Here is a 17,521-nt window from a genome sequence, read left to right as displayed (position 1 = left end):
CTCAAGCATTTACATTAAAACTGATCATAAAAAATCTACAATTAATCCTCAATAAACCTAAACCTTTTTACTAACATATACCAAAAAAATCGTGGCTTACAGACATCATTAACACATCCAATTAATTTCCCAAATCGCAGGTACTTCAACTATTCTGCAGCTTGACCTATTAAACTTGGAAAAATCATAACTCTTTCAATTTAACTCCAAATGACACAAACTTTGGCTTGAAATTTTCCTCATTCAAAGATGCACAACATATCCAAAAATCATAGCAACCCATAACTGTTTGGTACCTCATCATTATATAAGATCTTAAAACAGTTTTATTTAAAGTCACTCATTGAATTTTCGGAGTCCAAAACAATGTGACTTTTCTTTCAATAACCCATTAAAATTATAACTAGCAATTTTCCATCATCTTTCACATTAAGTCTATTCACCTAACTCCATAGAAATCTTAATAAAATTGCAAATCCTTCTTATCCTTGATATTAAGATCACCTTTATTCTAGGTATAAATTTCGAGGTATTACAAGAGAAGTCCTCCATGAAAATCTCCAAGAAACGCTCCACTGCTGAAAAGTAGCGGGTGCATTGCATAACCTAAAGGGCATGCAACAGTAGGCGAATGTCCCAAAAGGATAGGTAAACGTTGTCTTCTCCTAATCTTCGGGGTCGACAGGGACGTGGTTATATCCAGACTAACCATCCAAGAAGCAATAGTATTCATACCTAGCCAAGCGCTCCACCATTTGATCAACAAATGGAAGTGGGAAATGATCCTTCCTGGTGGCAGCATTCAGCTTGCGGTAGTCTATACATACTCTCTATCCTAACTGAATACGAGTTGGGACCAACTCGTCATCCTTGTTCTTGACTACCGTCAATCTAAGCCGCTTGGGCATGACATGAATCGGGCTCACCCACTTGCTATCAGAGATTGGATAAATGATCCTTGCATCCAACAACTTTATATCACTTCAGTCCTCACAACCTCTTGCATAGCTAAGTTTAGCCTTCTGTATGGCTCCCTTGATGGCTTGGCATTCTCCTCCAAATGTATCTTGTGCATCAACACCGAGGGGCTGATCCCTTTGATATCCGTAATAGTCCAACTGATAGCTTCCTTGTGCCCTTTTAAAACTTCCAACAACTTCACTTCTTAAGCATCAACCAAGTCTGAAGCTACAATCACAGGCAAATAATCTGTTGGACGTAGGAACTTATACTTAAGATTGTCCGGTAGAGGATTAAGTTCCTTTTTGGGGGGAGTAGGTACTGCTATCTCCTCCTTCTCACTATAAACCAGAGGAGCAGCCTCCAAAATCGCATCTGCTTGCTCAAGCAACTTGTCCAAGTCCAAATCCTGTCCAAACTGAGCAAAGCATGCCTCCAGGGGGTCGTCCATGCTTGATTCTTCAATAGACTCCTCAATGATCTCCTCTATTAAGCATACCTGTTGCACTTCATCGTATTCCAACGGTTGCTTTTTGATATGAAAAATATGCAACTCCACTGTCATATTTTCGAAGGAAATCTTCATCACCCCCATCGTACAATTGATCAGGGCGTTACCCGTAGCTAGGAATGGTCGCCTTAAGATTACCGGTATTTGAATCCTAACATTCGGAACCGGCTCTGTGTCTAGCAGAATGAAATCCACGGGGAAATAAAATTTATCAACCTTAATCAAGACATCCTCGATTATTCCCCGTGAAACCTTCACCGACTTGTTAGCCAATTGGAGTATCATTGATGTGGGCTTGAATTCCCCTAACCCCAATTGCAAGTAGACTGAGTAGGGCAAAAGATTCACACTTGCTCCAAGATTCGATAATGACCTCTCAATACTATTGACTCTTGTCATGCAAGAAATAGTAGGACACCCAGGGTCCTTGTACTTGAAGAGAAACTTGCATTGCAAAATTGAGATAACATGCTCGATCAGGAACGTGTTCTTTGGGACATTAGTCTTCTTCTTGACAGTTATCAAGTCCTTCAAGAACTTGGCATATGATGGTACTTGATGGATAGCATCCCAAAATGGGATGTTGATCTGGATTTGCTTGAATACCTCCAGAATGTCCTTAAACTTCCCTCCTTTCTTGGGTGCTTGTAATCTCTTAGGATAAGGCGCTTTAGGTACAAACGACCTAGGAAGATCCTCAATAGTGGGTGTGGCTGTAGATGGCTCAGCATCTCTCTTCTCCTTGTTGCCACTATTTTCCCCTTTCAGCACAGCAGGGTCTTCTTCTGGCTCAATCACTTGATTGTCAACTTGTCTCCCTGACCTCAGTGTGACAATCGATTGCACCTACTCTTGCCCGCGTGCAAGATTTGTAGAATTTCCAACCATAAATTCTCCCTTTGGGTTGGGCACGGGCTGACTATGGAAGTTTCCCTTATCTCTCTCACCTAGGTCATTGGCTATCTAATCAATCTGCACCTCCATCTTGGCAATCGCCTGGGTGTTGACCATGGTGGCATTCTTCACTTCATTTATGGCTTGGCTGTTGGTCACAACAGAGTTTTTGAGCTCTTGTATGGTTTGATTGTTTGATTGTATGAATGCCTTCATTATCTTTTCCAGCGATGATTGTAATGAGGATGTAGAAGGTTGCGCTGGATGAGCCAAGCGACCATGATTTTGAGCTGGTGGAGGAAATCTAGGAGGATATTGATTCTGGGCATCATGCCTTGATTTATTGGTTGGCTCTGCTTCCATGAAAAATTAGGGTGGTTCCGCCACCCTGGATTGTAGGTCCCCGAATAGGGTCCGCTCGCTTACTTTTTAAAGTCGTTGAAATCGTTCACTTGTTCCATTGGGCACTCGAAGATGGACAATTTTGTGCTAAATACATAGGACTAGCACAGAAGGAGCAACTATCAACATTAAATGTGTTGGCAGCATGGATGGACTGACCCACAATGAGGGCCTCGACCTTCTTGGTGAGCGCATCTATCTTCATATTCAACTCAGTGTCTCCTCTTAACTCATAGATGCCTCCTTTCTTGGGGATACAGGCAAATTTATCCTGACAACTCAAAAAATCTCACTGTCGTGAGCTGTCGGACAACTTGTCCAATGCCTTGTATGCTTCATCCCCCATCAAACTTAAGAATGCCCCCCCATTTATTGACTCGATCATACTACGATTGGATTGGGTCAATCCTTGGTAGAAAAATTGAACCAGTCTCCACTTCTCATATCCATGTGGAGGGCATCTTATCAACAACTCCTTAAATCTCTCCCAACTCTCCGAAACTTTCTCGTCCTCCTCCTGAGTGAAGGAACTTATCTCCTTTATGCATTCATTGACCTTTGACATTGGGAAAAACTTGTTGTAGAACTTGCTTAACAAGCTTTCCTAAGATGTAATGGATCTGGGCGTGTTGGGATCCAACCATGTCCTGGCTTTATCGTGCAGAAAGAAAGGAAATAGTCTGAGGTGGACAGAATTTTCAGAAAAATTTTGAAATTTGAAAATGGGGCACATGTCCTTGAATTTCTTTACATGACTGTAAGGATTTTCAAGTTCTAGGCCATGGGATGATGGTAGGAGTTGGATGACATGTGGCTTCAAATCAAAATGGGTGGCATTGGTTGGTGGCAACACTATACATGAATGGGAATTAGTCGCAATGGGTGCGAACAAATTGCCATAAGAAAATAACTAGTAGAAAAATAAAATCAATTTAAACAAAAAATCAATTCTCACAAACAAACAACTCCCTAGCAACGGCGCCAAAATTTGATGTACAAATTTAAGTGTACTCACAAGCGCACTAGTCGTTTGCAATAAAGTGTGTGCAAGTCCGAGGTCGAACCACAAGGAGTTGTGTAGCAAAAACCAATCTTCTAATTTAGATTAACCCAATTTCAACCTAGTTCCAAATTTTTAAATTGTGTCGGGCAAAATAAAATAAACAAGGTGATTTAAAAACAATTAATGGAAAAGCACTAAAGTTTTTCGAATTATCCTCGCCAAATCAAACAACATATTCTTGCATTTTATGCATACACCCGACAAACAATTGGTTTTATACATTATTCAAATTTTGTAAACATGCATATTAAATCATTCGATGAATCCAACTGTTAAACGAATCACAACGAATATAAAATTGAGATCAAATCATCCACTGTATCCGTAGATCATAATGGATATATGTCTCAATCAAATGAAATTAATCAAGCAATTGAATTAAATTTGAATAACAATTTTATTAAACATCGAATTGTATACATAAAATGACATGAATATGAATGTTTATCAATGACGAGGCTTCATCTTCAACCTTAGTTGAAGGTTTTAGCCTCACATGATAACAAAAATCATAACAAAATGAATTGACATAATGAAAAAAAAATGTAAAACTTACAATGGAAAACGAAGCAAAGGCTTTAGAATGACAAAAAGGTCAAAATTTAGCTCTAAATGGCGCCTCCCCACATCGGGTTACAAGAAAAATATGCTATAAATAATAAAACTAGGGCTTCGGCGCTGCAAGGTCAGCGTGAGTGCACTCGATCGCACTCGGGTCTTCAGGGCTTTAACGGCGCAGCACTTAAGTGCCGCGTTCTAGGGCTGATGTGGATGTGCGCTCGAACATGCCGTGCATGGGCTCGAGCGTAGGTGTGCTCGATCGTGGCTCTGTGCACTCTATCGCACTTCTAAGGATCTTTAATATCTTTGCTTATTTCCACCCTCAAATCGCAGTTTTCTCTCAACAACCTGCAACACACCAAAACACCAAAACTAACAAAAAAACATCAAAAAATAACAAAGCTAAGAGCTTAACAAATGCAAATTAAGGGGTCCAAATATACAGTATTTGGCACTCATCAAGGACCTAGTCCACGAGTTTTGCACTAACATTCACATGAGGTGTGGCGGCTCTTTTCATACTTGGCTCAGAGGCAAGCCGATTATAGAGACCCCACTCTAATTAGCTGCATCACTGGGCACCACGAGTGCGCGACCCAGGGTACCCTTACCCAGTTGACGGCCTTCCCATTCGTGCTCAGTTGGTAGAGCATTTCTCCAACGAGTGTCCCCACCTATTGGAAATGGAGGGAGAAGGAGGTTTCCAAATGAGTGACCTCAAGGGCGACAACGATCGGTGCATCTACCGCATCATGGTCAGTGGGATATTTCCGTTGGTGAGCCTCACATCCATCACCATTGAGCGAGCTCACTGCCTTTTTGCACTTTTGACCGAGACCCCCATCGATTTCAGCTCCTTGGTCACGACAATGATGATGGGAGTATGGTTAGCGGAACAAATCACTGCCCTGTCGTATGAAGCCTTAGTCACTCGGATCGCCGAGCACGCCAGAGTGTCTACTAGAGGTCTGAAGGAGCTACCGCCATCCAAGGGAATTATAACCTTGCGATTCCTCAGTGCAAGTAACGTTCATCTCCGAGAGGCTAAGCAGGAGCAGAGACCACCACGACCATAGAGGGCGGCCCGAGCTGATGGAGCACCCTCATCTACCATTCAAGCCGAGCATCTGGACTGTATGGAGAGCACGGTCCGAGAGGTACAGCAGTCCCATAAGGAGTAGCACATGGCACGAGCAGAGGACCAAGCTATTCTCGTACAACTTTGAGACCAATTTATGGGATCCCTTGACATCAGAGACTACGGCATCCACAGTCAGAGCATCAACCGGGGGAGAGGGAGCCCGAGTGTGAGGGTCACACTTGGTTGACAATCCCGCTCATAGAGTACCTTTTGTTCGTAATGGTCACCTTCTTTTCGGCTGTTTTTCTAAGTCCACCTTGGTGGTGGCAATTTTGTATGTCTTGGTTACATTATAAGTCCACCTTGGTGGTAGCAATTTTGTATGTCTTGGTTACATTATAAGTCCACCTTGGTGGTGGCAATTTCGATGCACTGTTTTACTATGCTTATTTATATGTGCGATTGTTTCTTTTACTTCTGCGGATTTAATTATGCATGCCAAAGACCGTGTGTTTCGTTTTAAACCTTTAAATTGTTTTTTTGAAAACCCTCTCTACTAAGAGGATCTTGTTTATAACTAAAAGCAAATTTCGAGGACGAAAGTCTTATAAGGAGGGGAAAGGGCAATACCTCGATAAAAATAATACTTTTTACTAAGAGATTTTCTACAAGGAATGGTTAAAGTCCCGGTTTTATAACAAAGAATCTAAGCCTATACCTATAACCTAAACCTCCTTAGACGTTTTGAAGCACAAAACCGAGCTTAACCCTTTCTGATCGAACGTACACTCCTGTTTTTAGTAGAGGACGTACGTAGGGGGACCACCGTACGTACGCCTGCAAATAGTACAAGGGCGTACGATGGGGGACCACTGGACGTACACTACTTTTTGGAAAACCATTGGATAATACGTGTACGTATGATGCACCCTTTGGACCGTTGAGTAAACCGGACGTATGCACCAATAGTACCGAACGTCCACTACTTTTCAGGGGGTTGGTAGCACCCACAGCGCTACCAACATATTTCTCGCCTCTAGGCCCTCTGAAACCCCTTGAGTCAATATCTTTGTGGGTTTTGTGATTTGAGAAGAAAGGAAGCATTTGTGTGCGTTCTTGACAATTTCCAAGGTAACCCCTTGCCCGTTATATGCTTTCACTACTATTTTTATTGCATTATGAAATGTTGTAAGTTTTCAAAAGATGATATGTTAAGCTTTTTACTCTTTTCCTTACAAAACAAGAAATATTTTCAAAATAGTTTCGAAAGCTTCTTTGATTCATTGTATTGCATGACTTTGAGTTTTCTTACATTTCATGTGTTTATTTCTTAGTCTTGAAGGGGATATAGTAGCCTATAGATTTTATAGAAGCCTTAAAACACAATTTGGTGCTTTAGATGGATGGCCTAGCTCACTAACCGGACGTACACCCTCTAGCCCAGACGTATAGTCTGAAGGCCCGGTACCGGCCATTAAGCCCCACTCGTGTGCATTTTAGAGCCTAGCAATCCTTTTGTTAGATTAAGCTTAGTATTTTACATTTAAGAGTCCTCTCATGCGTATATCATACTCGTGGTCAATCAACTGTCATATCCCATGATTTTAAGGAAAAAGGTTCGTAAGTGTTTACTTACCTCGTACACTCACTTAAATCCTCTGACATCACTAAATCCTACTATAACGCAATACGAAAGGATTGCGTAACTACTTGGTAACTGCTTTATTAACTGATTAATAAGATGCATCATATGACATGGTACACCGGTACATGCGGTATAATGGCCATAGTCTTACGATATAAAATTCATTCTATGATCAAATGTGTGTGTTGTTATATGGGCCTCGGATCCAATGGTTGTTTCGTGGCCGGCGCAGCCTTAATAGGTGGTCATTATAGGAAAGATATCATTAGCGGTGTGGACCACCCAAGGTCGGACTCGGTTGTGCCGCTAGTGTTATGTACAGTAGTGTACAATGGCTAGGGCACCGGCATTGTATTACAGGTCCCTCGGGACGGCGCCAACCTTGCTGAGAAGAGGTAATATTTCGAGTAGACCATACATGAGAGTTATGACCTATAAAAGCATTATTCTTTCTGCATTAATATACTTAGGTGACTGCCGCCGGTAGTACACCATTCTTTTGTTAACCAAAATACTATTTTATGGTGTATTAACGAAGACAGTGCCTTCTTTGGAAAGATTACTAAAACTGCATGTTTATTTATGCTTAACTGGACTCATATCATACCTAATTATGAGGTTTACTTTCTAAGTCATTAGACTTATGCTCTTATTACCTTTCTAGGAAATATGTTGCTAGAACCCAAGGGTGGTAGGGCTGCCACTATAGACTTGTTTTAAAGATTATCAGGTGTTTTTATTTTTGTTATTAGTCGCTTCATGCCTTTGATTTCAAGGAATATACTTGTCCTTTGATGATTTAATAGTTTCTTAGATTTTATTTCACATTCCTATGCATTAACTTTGATAATGCTTAGAGGGGCGATTTCTCAGTTAGCCACAAGTTGGTTTAACTGGGGTAATTACCAGTAATCCTGCTAGGCTGGCCAAGGTTAATTTTGGGGGCGTTACATGTACGCATTGCATGTGGGATTGCTGATGAAATTATTTTGTCACTAAATTTGGCAATTTAATACCCAACAAACTTCTATGTAAAGATGTTAGAACTTTAACCAAATAAATATCTTCTTTCTTCATAGCATGTATAGATCAAGTATATGAGAGTAACATACCTCCAATGATTGAGGATAAACTTATTGAGAAATCTAAAGACAATGTACAATGGCTATTTTGAATTAAATTAATGTATTATTTACTGTCACAATTCTCATACATTACATAATTGGTTATGTAACTCTCATGCATTACTCTCATAATTCTCATATATTATATATTGATTATGTAAATTTTCTAATTCTTATATGTTACGTTTGTTAAAAAAAAAAAAAAAAACAAAAAATTCCATATGTTACATATTGATTATGTAACTCACATAGTTAACATAAGTTACATATTCACTATTTAATTATTGTATTCATGGCCTCATTTAACTGTAAATAGGCCATTATGTCAAAAAAAAAAAAAAAAAAAAACAATAAAATAAATAGCCCATTTTATTGTACTGTTTCTATTAAGTGAGGGAAATACGTAGTTAAGAAAAAGCTTTAACGTGTAGACTTAGGCCATAGGTCAAACACCTTAATTTGTGTCTTTCTTTCAAGCTCTCACTTTTTATATTTTTATATAATTTAACAAAGCTCTCCATCTCATGTGTGTGGACGAGACTAGTACCTTAATTATATTTTTCACTATTGACATAATGAAGTCTAATAGATCACCTTCACTTATATATAGAGGGTAAATGCTTCTTTAAAGTGTTTACAAATATTGGCCTAGCCCATTCTAAAAAACTAAATGATTATTCCAATCCATACGAAAGGAAATAAATACAACAAAAGATCCTATTTCACAGCACAAAACTCCTGCCAACTCTGCTCCATCACCTTTTGTACTAAAAATAACTCCATTTTTCCTAGATTCACCCTTACGCACGAAACATCTTCAAAATGCTCAAGAGAATAAGCTTATACGAAGAAGATATTCAGCATTAGCATTGTTGAAGTAGTTTTTGGCATGATGAATTCAAGGGAATCCAAGTCTTCGAGCTACGCCTTTCTGTAAGCCTTTTAGTAAATCTGCAAAATCAAAGCACGCGTTAAGAGGATGCGCCGAGTGTTGGCTAGCGGTTCCACCTCCGATGCTTAAGTCAGTATGTGTATTAGTTTAGTATGCGTATTTGCGGTCCCTCATACCTTCGGAGTGAGGCCTTTTATAGTTGAGCATGCGGAGATGGTTATGATGGCCTGGCAGAGGATCTGGGATTTGGGCGTAACAGCCGGAAAGGTTAATGTTTGTGTTCCCTTTCTTTATGACCGGTGGGAGGCTGTTACATACGTTGATCCGAGGAGGGTCTGTATTTGCAAGGTGTCTTTAAGAGTAGGATCATAACCGTCTTGGTGGTCTTGCTATGCGTGACTTGTCTACGTGGCCGAGCCTTATCCCTGATATGATAGGTGTATCCAGACGTTAAGCGCGGGAGGTTCACTGTGACCCCATACCTGGACTTTGGCTGTCCGAGTGCGTAGGGAACAACGTCGTATCCGATGCTTTACATTGGGTGTATTTAGTGAGCCCATTTGGATGTACCGGGCTTTCTTGGGCTTGTGGGCCTTTGACCCGTGGACTTGGGCGATGGGTTTATGTGTAACAGTTACCCCCCGAATTCCTTCTGCCGAGACTTCGGGAGGAGAGAATTCAAACTCTTGATCTTCTGGTGGTGTTCTTTTTCGAAGGTGGACCATTCAAGTGTCTTTCCCTGCTTGGTTCCCTATAGCTGTTTCTTGGCGTCTTAATCATTTATGGAACCTGACATTCGCACGTTCTGGATATTCCGAGATTTGTTGCAATCTTACGATTTTCAAATCTTTTGTCTTTATCCACATAAATGCGCCGTTGCTCGTCCATGTGTTATGCTGGGTGTGATTCAAAAACTGATGAAACGGATTTCGATGGGCAAACGGTGTCTATGGTTGCATTTTTTGAAGCGAAAGTTGGCTTGAGTCTCTTCGGTTCAGGCGTGACTGCAGGCTCATGATGTTCTTGCATTAAATGCCTTGCGCCTTGTCCGAGATTTCTTTTCCTATAAAGATTTCGCCATCAATCTTCATTGTTTAAGCCTTCTAGATTTCCATCCGTTTCTCAGGTCTTAGAGTATTTGATTTTCCCAGTGGCCATGACTTCTCAGAAACTTCCAGTACAAGTTGACGAAATCGCTGTGAGCAATCATCGGAGATTCCTCTGACCCACCGCTCAGGCGGCGGCTCTTCAGCCAGAGTGCGTCCAGTTGGTGAAGGATCTCTTTCATCCTTGTGCCTAGACTTTGCGCGCCGGCAGAGATCCTAATTCTCGGTGGAGGATGAGAGGGTGCTCCACCAAAACTACGACACACCCTCTTCGGTTTCGTTGCATTTTCCAGATGACTCCACCGAAATGGTTGGTGGTCCTGGGAAATTTGTGTTCATGAACATATGTTCATGGTGGGAGTTCGTCTGCCTTTCTCTCCCATAGTGAGGGAAATGTTGTCCTTCTAGGGGGTGGCCCTATGCAACTTATGCCGAATGACTGGAGTTATTTCATGGCTACCCTCATGTTGTGGCCTTCTGTATTCCCGAGAAAAACCCTATCGATCCCCGAATTCCTCAACATATTTGGGCCTCATTTTTACCCCACTTCTAAGACGGTTGCTTTTATGGTTTGTGAGAAGAACCAATTTATCACGCTCGGGAGGAATATTTTTTTTACATATACGGGACTTGGGAGGCGTAGACATCGGAGGCTCTGCCCTTGCAGCATTCCGTTCCCCGGGAATATTGAGTTTCCTGAGAGAGCTGTAGGTGTTTTTAGTTTTTCTTCTTTTCTTCTTTATCTTGCTTCACACGTCCTTACTTTCCTTTTTACTGCAGGGAAGGAATGTGCTGTACTAAGCCCAGAGCAGCAAGGCCTGGTCAACTACATCCTGGAGTATTCTCAGCTTCCCAAGAATGCAGATCAGATGCTTTTTTGGCAACATCGTTAATGATAACACTCTTCGGGAGCGCCTGGAGTACCAAATTCTAGTGGATAAGGTTATCTGGGATCGTTAGGGGAACCCTAAGAGACCAAATCCAACTGGTGACAAGATGGCTTCGAAGTCACCTACTCGGCCTCCGAGCAAGAAGAGTCGAGCGCACAAGAATGTCTCCTCTTCGGGTAAGCCGGCTGAAACTGCGGTGTCTGCTTCAAAAGATTCGGGTCTGGCTTCTAAGCCATCGGGTTCCCATACTCTGGGCCAAATTTCATCGGCTTCAGAGTCTGCAACGGATCCGTCGGTGTTGAAGAGGAAGGCTGATAGAGGTAAGGCACCTCTAGAGCCGCTTTCGAAGAAAGGACGTGCGGACAAGTCAAGGGACCTCCTGGATATATTGTCTTCCGTTTGGTCTAGTTTAGTACCGATTACTTTTGGTCCTCCTATCGGTTCAAACGAGGCTTTAGAGCCCATTTCTGCAATGGAAGCTACTCCCCTCCACATAGTTCCCTTGGAAGGGCGACCTTGGGAGCCGGGAGAGCCAGTGGCCACTTGTCGTGAGACCCGCATTGCATTTTCTTCCGAGGATAGGCTTCTAGACCCTTTGGTTGGGTTCTCCGATCAGCCCCCTGTGTATCGAGGATAGCCACTTTGGGGGCATTCTGGAAGGAGTTTTCTAATTATCAGATCCTTGGCCTCGGGTTTGGTAGGAAACCCATTGTCGGCAGTCACCAGGTTGCTTCAAGCGGATTACACCCATGGGGAGGGTCGGCTGACTCCAGAGATGTTCGTGGACAAGCTGATCCATTGTCACTATTTAGGTAAGTTTTTTTTTTTTTTTTTTTTTTGAGTGCCTTTACTGTTTCTGACGTGATTTCCTTTCCTGTAGAGCTCCACTCTTATCGTGAGTTGGTATAAAGAGTTCCAGGAGGGCCAGTGGGAGTATGCTGATGAGAGAGTTGAGCTGCGAGGCTTAGTTCAAAAGTTGAGCAAGCAACAAAGGGCCTCTAGTTCTCAGGACCCTAGTTCCAAGGTGGAGAATCTCCGTCGTCTATTAGCAAGGACGGAGGATGAGCTTTTAGCAACCCAACAGGGGCTTAGTGAATCAAAATTGGCCAATGTTCGTCTTTAGACGCACCTCGACATTGCTGACCGGGACGGCCAGGAGTTGGCAATGATTTGGAAGCTTCCTGAGCCAAGTGTGATCGGTTTCGCCAAGGGTACCGCTATTGGAAGGCCAAAGCAGTTCGTTATCTTGCGAAGTTGTCATTTGTTCCTTGCCTTCGGGACTTGTTGTGGGCCCGCAAATTTCATTGGGGTTTTGAGAATCATCGGTACCTCACCATCTGTAGAGATTAGTTTGGCATCGACCCCACCACAGTGGAGTCAAATTTTTTGGTGGTGCCAGCTGCTGCTGTTGACAAAATGGTTGATATAGGCAGGGAGTTGATTCCTGATGCCTAGGAAGTCAATGTGCATGGGTTCCGTTCGGAAGCTAATTTACCCCCCGAGCCTTTTGGTCCCGAGATCCTTGTAGATGACGATACCAATGAATCCCATACTTAAACATTTTTGTTTGTTTTGTATAAGGACTTTTGCTCTTATTTGAGTTCTTGTTGGTCTTCTTGATATTTTTGGGTTGCTTTGAATGCATATCTAAACTTTTTTTGATCTTTCAATATGTTTAGATGCTTTGATATTTTCGTGCACCTTTAAATGCCCATGTTGTTGTATTCTGCGGTCGGGTGTCCTACCCCCCATGGCCGAGGATTAGAATGTATTGTGAACCTCGGTCTTTGAATTCTCCGTTAGTCTTTTGGTATCTGTCGTTTCAGGTTTTGGAGTTCATCATTATTACAGGCACGGCCTTCAATGGCAGGACACGTGGTGCGTCACTGTTTGGGTTTCCTAGGCGATTCTGCGCGGGATGTCTCTTTGCATTTAAAGGTGACCTTTCATTTTCCAAGGGCTTGCGCACTATAAATAACCCTTTGGGATGAAGGAAATTTCATTCAACTGACTGCGCTTCTTTCTCTTTGTTGTGCAAATTTATTTAACTCGCAAGTGCACGAATCAATTGTAGTTTAATGGATTGCAAGTGCGAGGTCGATCCCACAGAGAATTGTATTTTTGAAAGAGCAATTTATATCTAAACTAATTAAATCCTAATCTAGTTCCAAAAGGGTTTTGATTTTTGAGTTTTGAAAATTAAAGGATAAACATAAACTAAATAAAATAAGTAAATCTAAGAATAAAGGTACTAAGGTTTTGGAATTCACACTCACCAAATCATAACAACATACTTTATGTTCATCAATATTAATCCGAAGTTCTCACAAATTAAATCATAGATATGTTTTACTATGCTTCAAAGAATTAATCAAAACCATCCCATGTATCCATTCATTGACCAAATCATAAAAGGAATCCAAATTCAATTGAAACACCAGATGTATCAGTAGAACAAATCACAAGGGATATCCAATTTTTATGAGTTAAAAGCCAAGCAATCAATCATATGAAATTATCTCAAATCATCACATGTATCCTTGAATCACAAGAGATATCCAAGAATCACTCCATACAATTGATTAGAAGTAAAACAATTGAAATATAAAACCCGATAAAATCAGAATAATAAAAACTTACATAAAAGTATTGATGTTCTTCATCGGTGAGGCTTTATCCCCAACCTTAGTTGGGAATTTAGCTCCACATAAAAATAAAATCTAAACCTAAACCTAAACCTAAAGAAAAACTAAACAAAAGAATTTTGCTCTCTGGGATTGTGTATCTTTTCTTGAATGCAAAGAAGTCTATTTATAGGCTTAGGGAAGTCCTAGAAGCCCAAGTAAACCTAGATAATTCGGAGGTCTGTTTCCCAGTTAAAATAGAAGTCTGAAATCGGAATTGGATTTGTCCAGATTTGTGTCCTTTAATTGCGGGGCGATTTTGGCATAGAAAATTTCAGAATTACGAAAATCCTATTTCACAATAAATTGTAGTATTTTGAGCTAGCTTTCTAATGCCATTGGAATCACTTCAATCCAATATTTGAACAGAAAGTTATGGTCGAAATACTAAGATATGTGCAGAATCTGAATTTGAATCCGATCCGAAATCTTATTCAATCTGAACTTGAATCTGATTTAACCTTTTCTTGGATTTGGTTAGACTTAACCACACAATCTAGGTCTTCTCAAAGTATGCTTTCTTCCAAACTTTGTATTTTTCCCATTAAAGCTGCAGTTTTTCTTCAATGACCTACAAAATACTAAAAACACAAAACTAACACAAAATATTAAATAACGACACAACTAAAGGATTAACTAATGTAAATAAAGGGGTCCAAATATGCAATATTTGGCACTGATCAAACACCCCCAAACTTACATTTTGCTAGTCCCTTAGCAAAACAAAACAAAAAATAAAATGAAAGCAAGAAACATAAATCCTCTTTCATGGGAGAGACGATTGCATTTAGCATATGCAACAAGCCTTTTAAACCCCTAGGCATCCCTAGTGGACGAGTGAAGTCTCGTGAAGGCTTAACAGGAATGATACCCACAAACATTGTGCACTATGTTGTTAACAAGAAAGAAATTTCACATAAACCTTGGTTCTTATTCATGAGCAAACTTAAAAAGACAAACACCATCATAACAGTCAAAAGGAAATCCAAAATCAAATTACTCATAAATGGACAATTGAGACCTCATATGTTCTAAAAAGTGTAAAGTGTAATTAGCATACAATCATGAAGCTTTCTGCTTAAACTCAAGACAAGTTCCATAAAATTTGAAAGAATCCCTAACAAATGAAACAACCGAGGCAAGATATGCATTTTTTTTTTTTTTAATAGGCTTTGCAATGTCAAACTCCCTTAAGCTTTCTAATTGACTCATGTAACAAGTGTTAGGCCAATGACTCCCATGCCAGGTGGCTTTAGGGCACTAGATGTAGAACATCTCTAAGGGCTTATTAACTTAAGTCAAAAAGGCTACGAAGTCAGATTAGCCATATCATAAATCAACACTGAACTTCACACCTTTTGACGCGAACACTCAATGCTTAACGAGGCAAGAGGTCCGGTTACTCAGTGAAAAACTCAACATGATCTTTATTTTCTTTTTCCTTCTCTTATTTATTTTTTTATTTTTTTATATATATATCTTGCAAGCCAATGGTTATTCATCAATAGGTCATCCAACAAATCTCAAAGAGAACAAGCTTAAGCTCAAACATCATACCTCACAGAAAACATGTTAATGTGCCCATAAAAATTTATTTCAAAACAAATGAAATCTCTTTTACCCAAAAATAAGTCAAAGGACTCAGACTTCTAATGACATAATGATGATGTTCAACCCTTTAAGCAAGCTAATGGAATGCAAATCACAGTTATAGTTTAACTCAAACTTGACAACAACATAGCACAAATTTTTTTTTTCTTTTCAAATTTTTTAACACAAAATGATAAATAAAAATAAACAAATAAGAACAAAAATAAATAGACAAAGTGTTTTTCCATAACCCCAAACTTGAATTACACATTGCCCTCAATGTGTAGTATAGAAATAGATTACCGGAAGTAAGGAAATCGGAGTGTGAACAAGGCTAGGGCATCCCCCAAACTTAAACACCAAAACACCTGTCAACAAAAACTAACAGCAATATATATATTTTTTTCACAGAACAAAACATCAAAAGATTAATTGCTGTTAGAAACAAAAACAAATAAAAAGAAATGCAATATAATGAAAAAGGAAAGAAAGAATTTGTGGAGTGAAGTGCAGAAAATAAACTGGAAGAGAAAACTTTACAGCGCTTTCCCCGATCATGCGGATGTCCAACCAATCCCTTCCACCCCTTCTTCTTCAAAACTTCATACCCCTCTGGAAGGAGATTTCGCCATCTTTTGTAGACTAGCTTGCTTCGAAGGATCTTCTTAGGAAAATGGTTCCTAGATTTGTGTGCTTGTGTGCACAAGTCCTTGAGTATCTTGACATAAGATGACTCTTTGAGACATTCAGGCGATGAAGCTTTGGGCTCTTGATATGTCTCAAGAGGAACAGTGATGCAGGCAGGAGCTTCAGTACTCATTTCCATGTCACTGGGCAGATTATGATCCATTGGGGGCTCACTATTTTCAGGGTGCTCAACTTGCTCAGGGTGCTCAACTTGCTCAGAGTGCTCAACTTGCTCATCTTTCTCTTCCTCTTCTTTGTTATCCACAATTTCCTCACTCTCAAGTGTGATGGTGACTTGGGCATGCTCATGATAAGAATTTTCGGAATCATCATCATCAATCATATAGTGCCTTTCAGCCATCAGCTGACTTTGAAGTTCTTCTTCCTCTATTCTGTTGAAGTCAGCAACAAGATGACCGATTTGTCCTTCTATCTTGGTCATGGCCTGCTTAAGTTCTTGTATGTCTCTGCCATTAGCCATGTTGGAATTCCTTAGCTCCTGTACAGCTTGATTGGTAAAACCTTTTAGCTCTTGTATAGTTTGAGAGTTGGAATTCTTGAGCTCTTGTATAGCTTGAGAGTTGGACTGGTCGACTTTTTCTATTAATGTTTTCATCATGTCTTCCAGTGATGACTGTGGTGCAGGTTGTGGCTCTTGAGTGGTAGACTGATAAATAGGAGGTTGAGCTTGATGATCGAACTGCGGATATTCTAAATGGCGCAATTCATCAAATTGGTGAGCATAATTTCCTGTAGCTTGAGCTGACCATGAGAAATTAGATTGGTTGCTCCAGTCCGGGTTATAACAATTAAAATTTGAATCAAACCCCAGGCTAGAGAAACTGGTGTTCATTTGTTCATATGAAAAGTTAGATCTAGCTGCTCTGATTTGGTCTAATTTGTCCCGTAAGTCATCGAGCTTAGCTCACAGATCTGGACAATTGTTTTCCTCATGATAAGGATTGAAACAATATGAACATGGTTTATGTGGGTAAAAATTTTGAAGGTAGTTAGTAGGAGCTGGTGTCCTATAACTAGGAGAGGCATTAAAATCATTAAAATGAAAATTCATACTTCCCCCTCACTTTTTAACATGCAAATATCCCACATAAAACATTAACCATTTTTATTTTTTATTTTTTTAAAATAATAATAAAAAACAACTAACTAACTAAAAAAAATAAAACTAAAATTTAAAAACTTACAAAAATGACCAAAAATAAATTTTTGGCAAAAATCTACAGAACTGCTGCAGTTGCTGCTTTTGCTGTAGGGCTGCGCAGAAGGTGCTGCGGCAAAACTGTAAAACAAGCCAAAACAAAACAAAAAAAACAACAAGAAAAATCTTTTTTTTTTTTTAATTTTAATTTTAATTTTTATTAGTAATACGAATAAAACAAAACAAATTGCAGAAAAATAAAATCCTAATTA

At 40.0% G+C, this 17,521-nt stretch overlaps 1 protein-coding gene across 1 annotated transcript; it reads right to left on the bottom strand.

Annotated features, from left to right (window-relative positions):
• Positions 1-1,165: 1,165 nt before the first annotated feature.
• LOC148588193 (uncharacterized) lies at positions 1,166-2,482 on the bottom strand. Its single transcript, XM_088514648.1, has 2 exons — positions 2,450-2,482; positions 1,166-2,317 (listed from the first exon to the last, which is right to left on the bottom strand). The coding sequence occupies exons 1-2, from the start codon at positions 2,480-2,482 to the stop codon at positions 1,166-1,168; spliced, it is 1,185 nt and encodes a 394-aa protein (XP_088370774.1).
• Positions 2,483-17,521: the final 15,039 nt, after the last annotated feature.

Source organism: Corylus avellana, chromosome 1, assembly GCF_965113065.1.
Source record: "Corylus avellana chromosome 1, dhCorAvel1.hap1.2, whole genome shotgun sequence".
NCBI lineage: Eukaryota > Viridiplantae > Streptophyta > Magnoliopsida > Fagales > Betulaceae > Corylus > Corylus avellana.
This window is presented reverse-complemented; position numbering and strand designations above follow the sequence as displayed.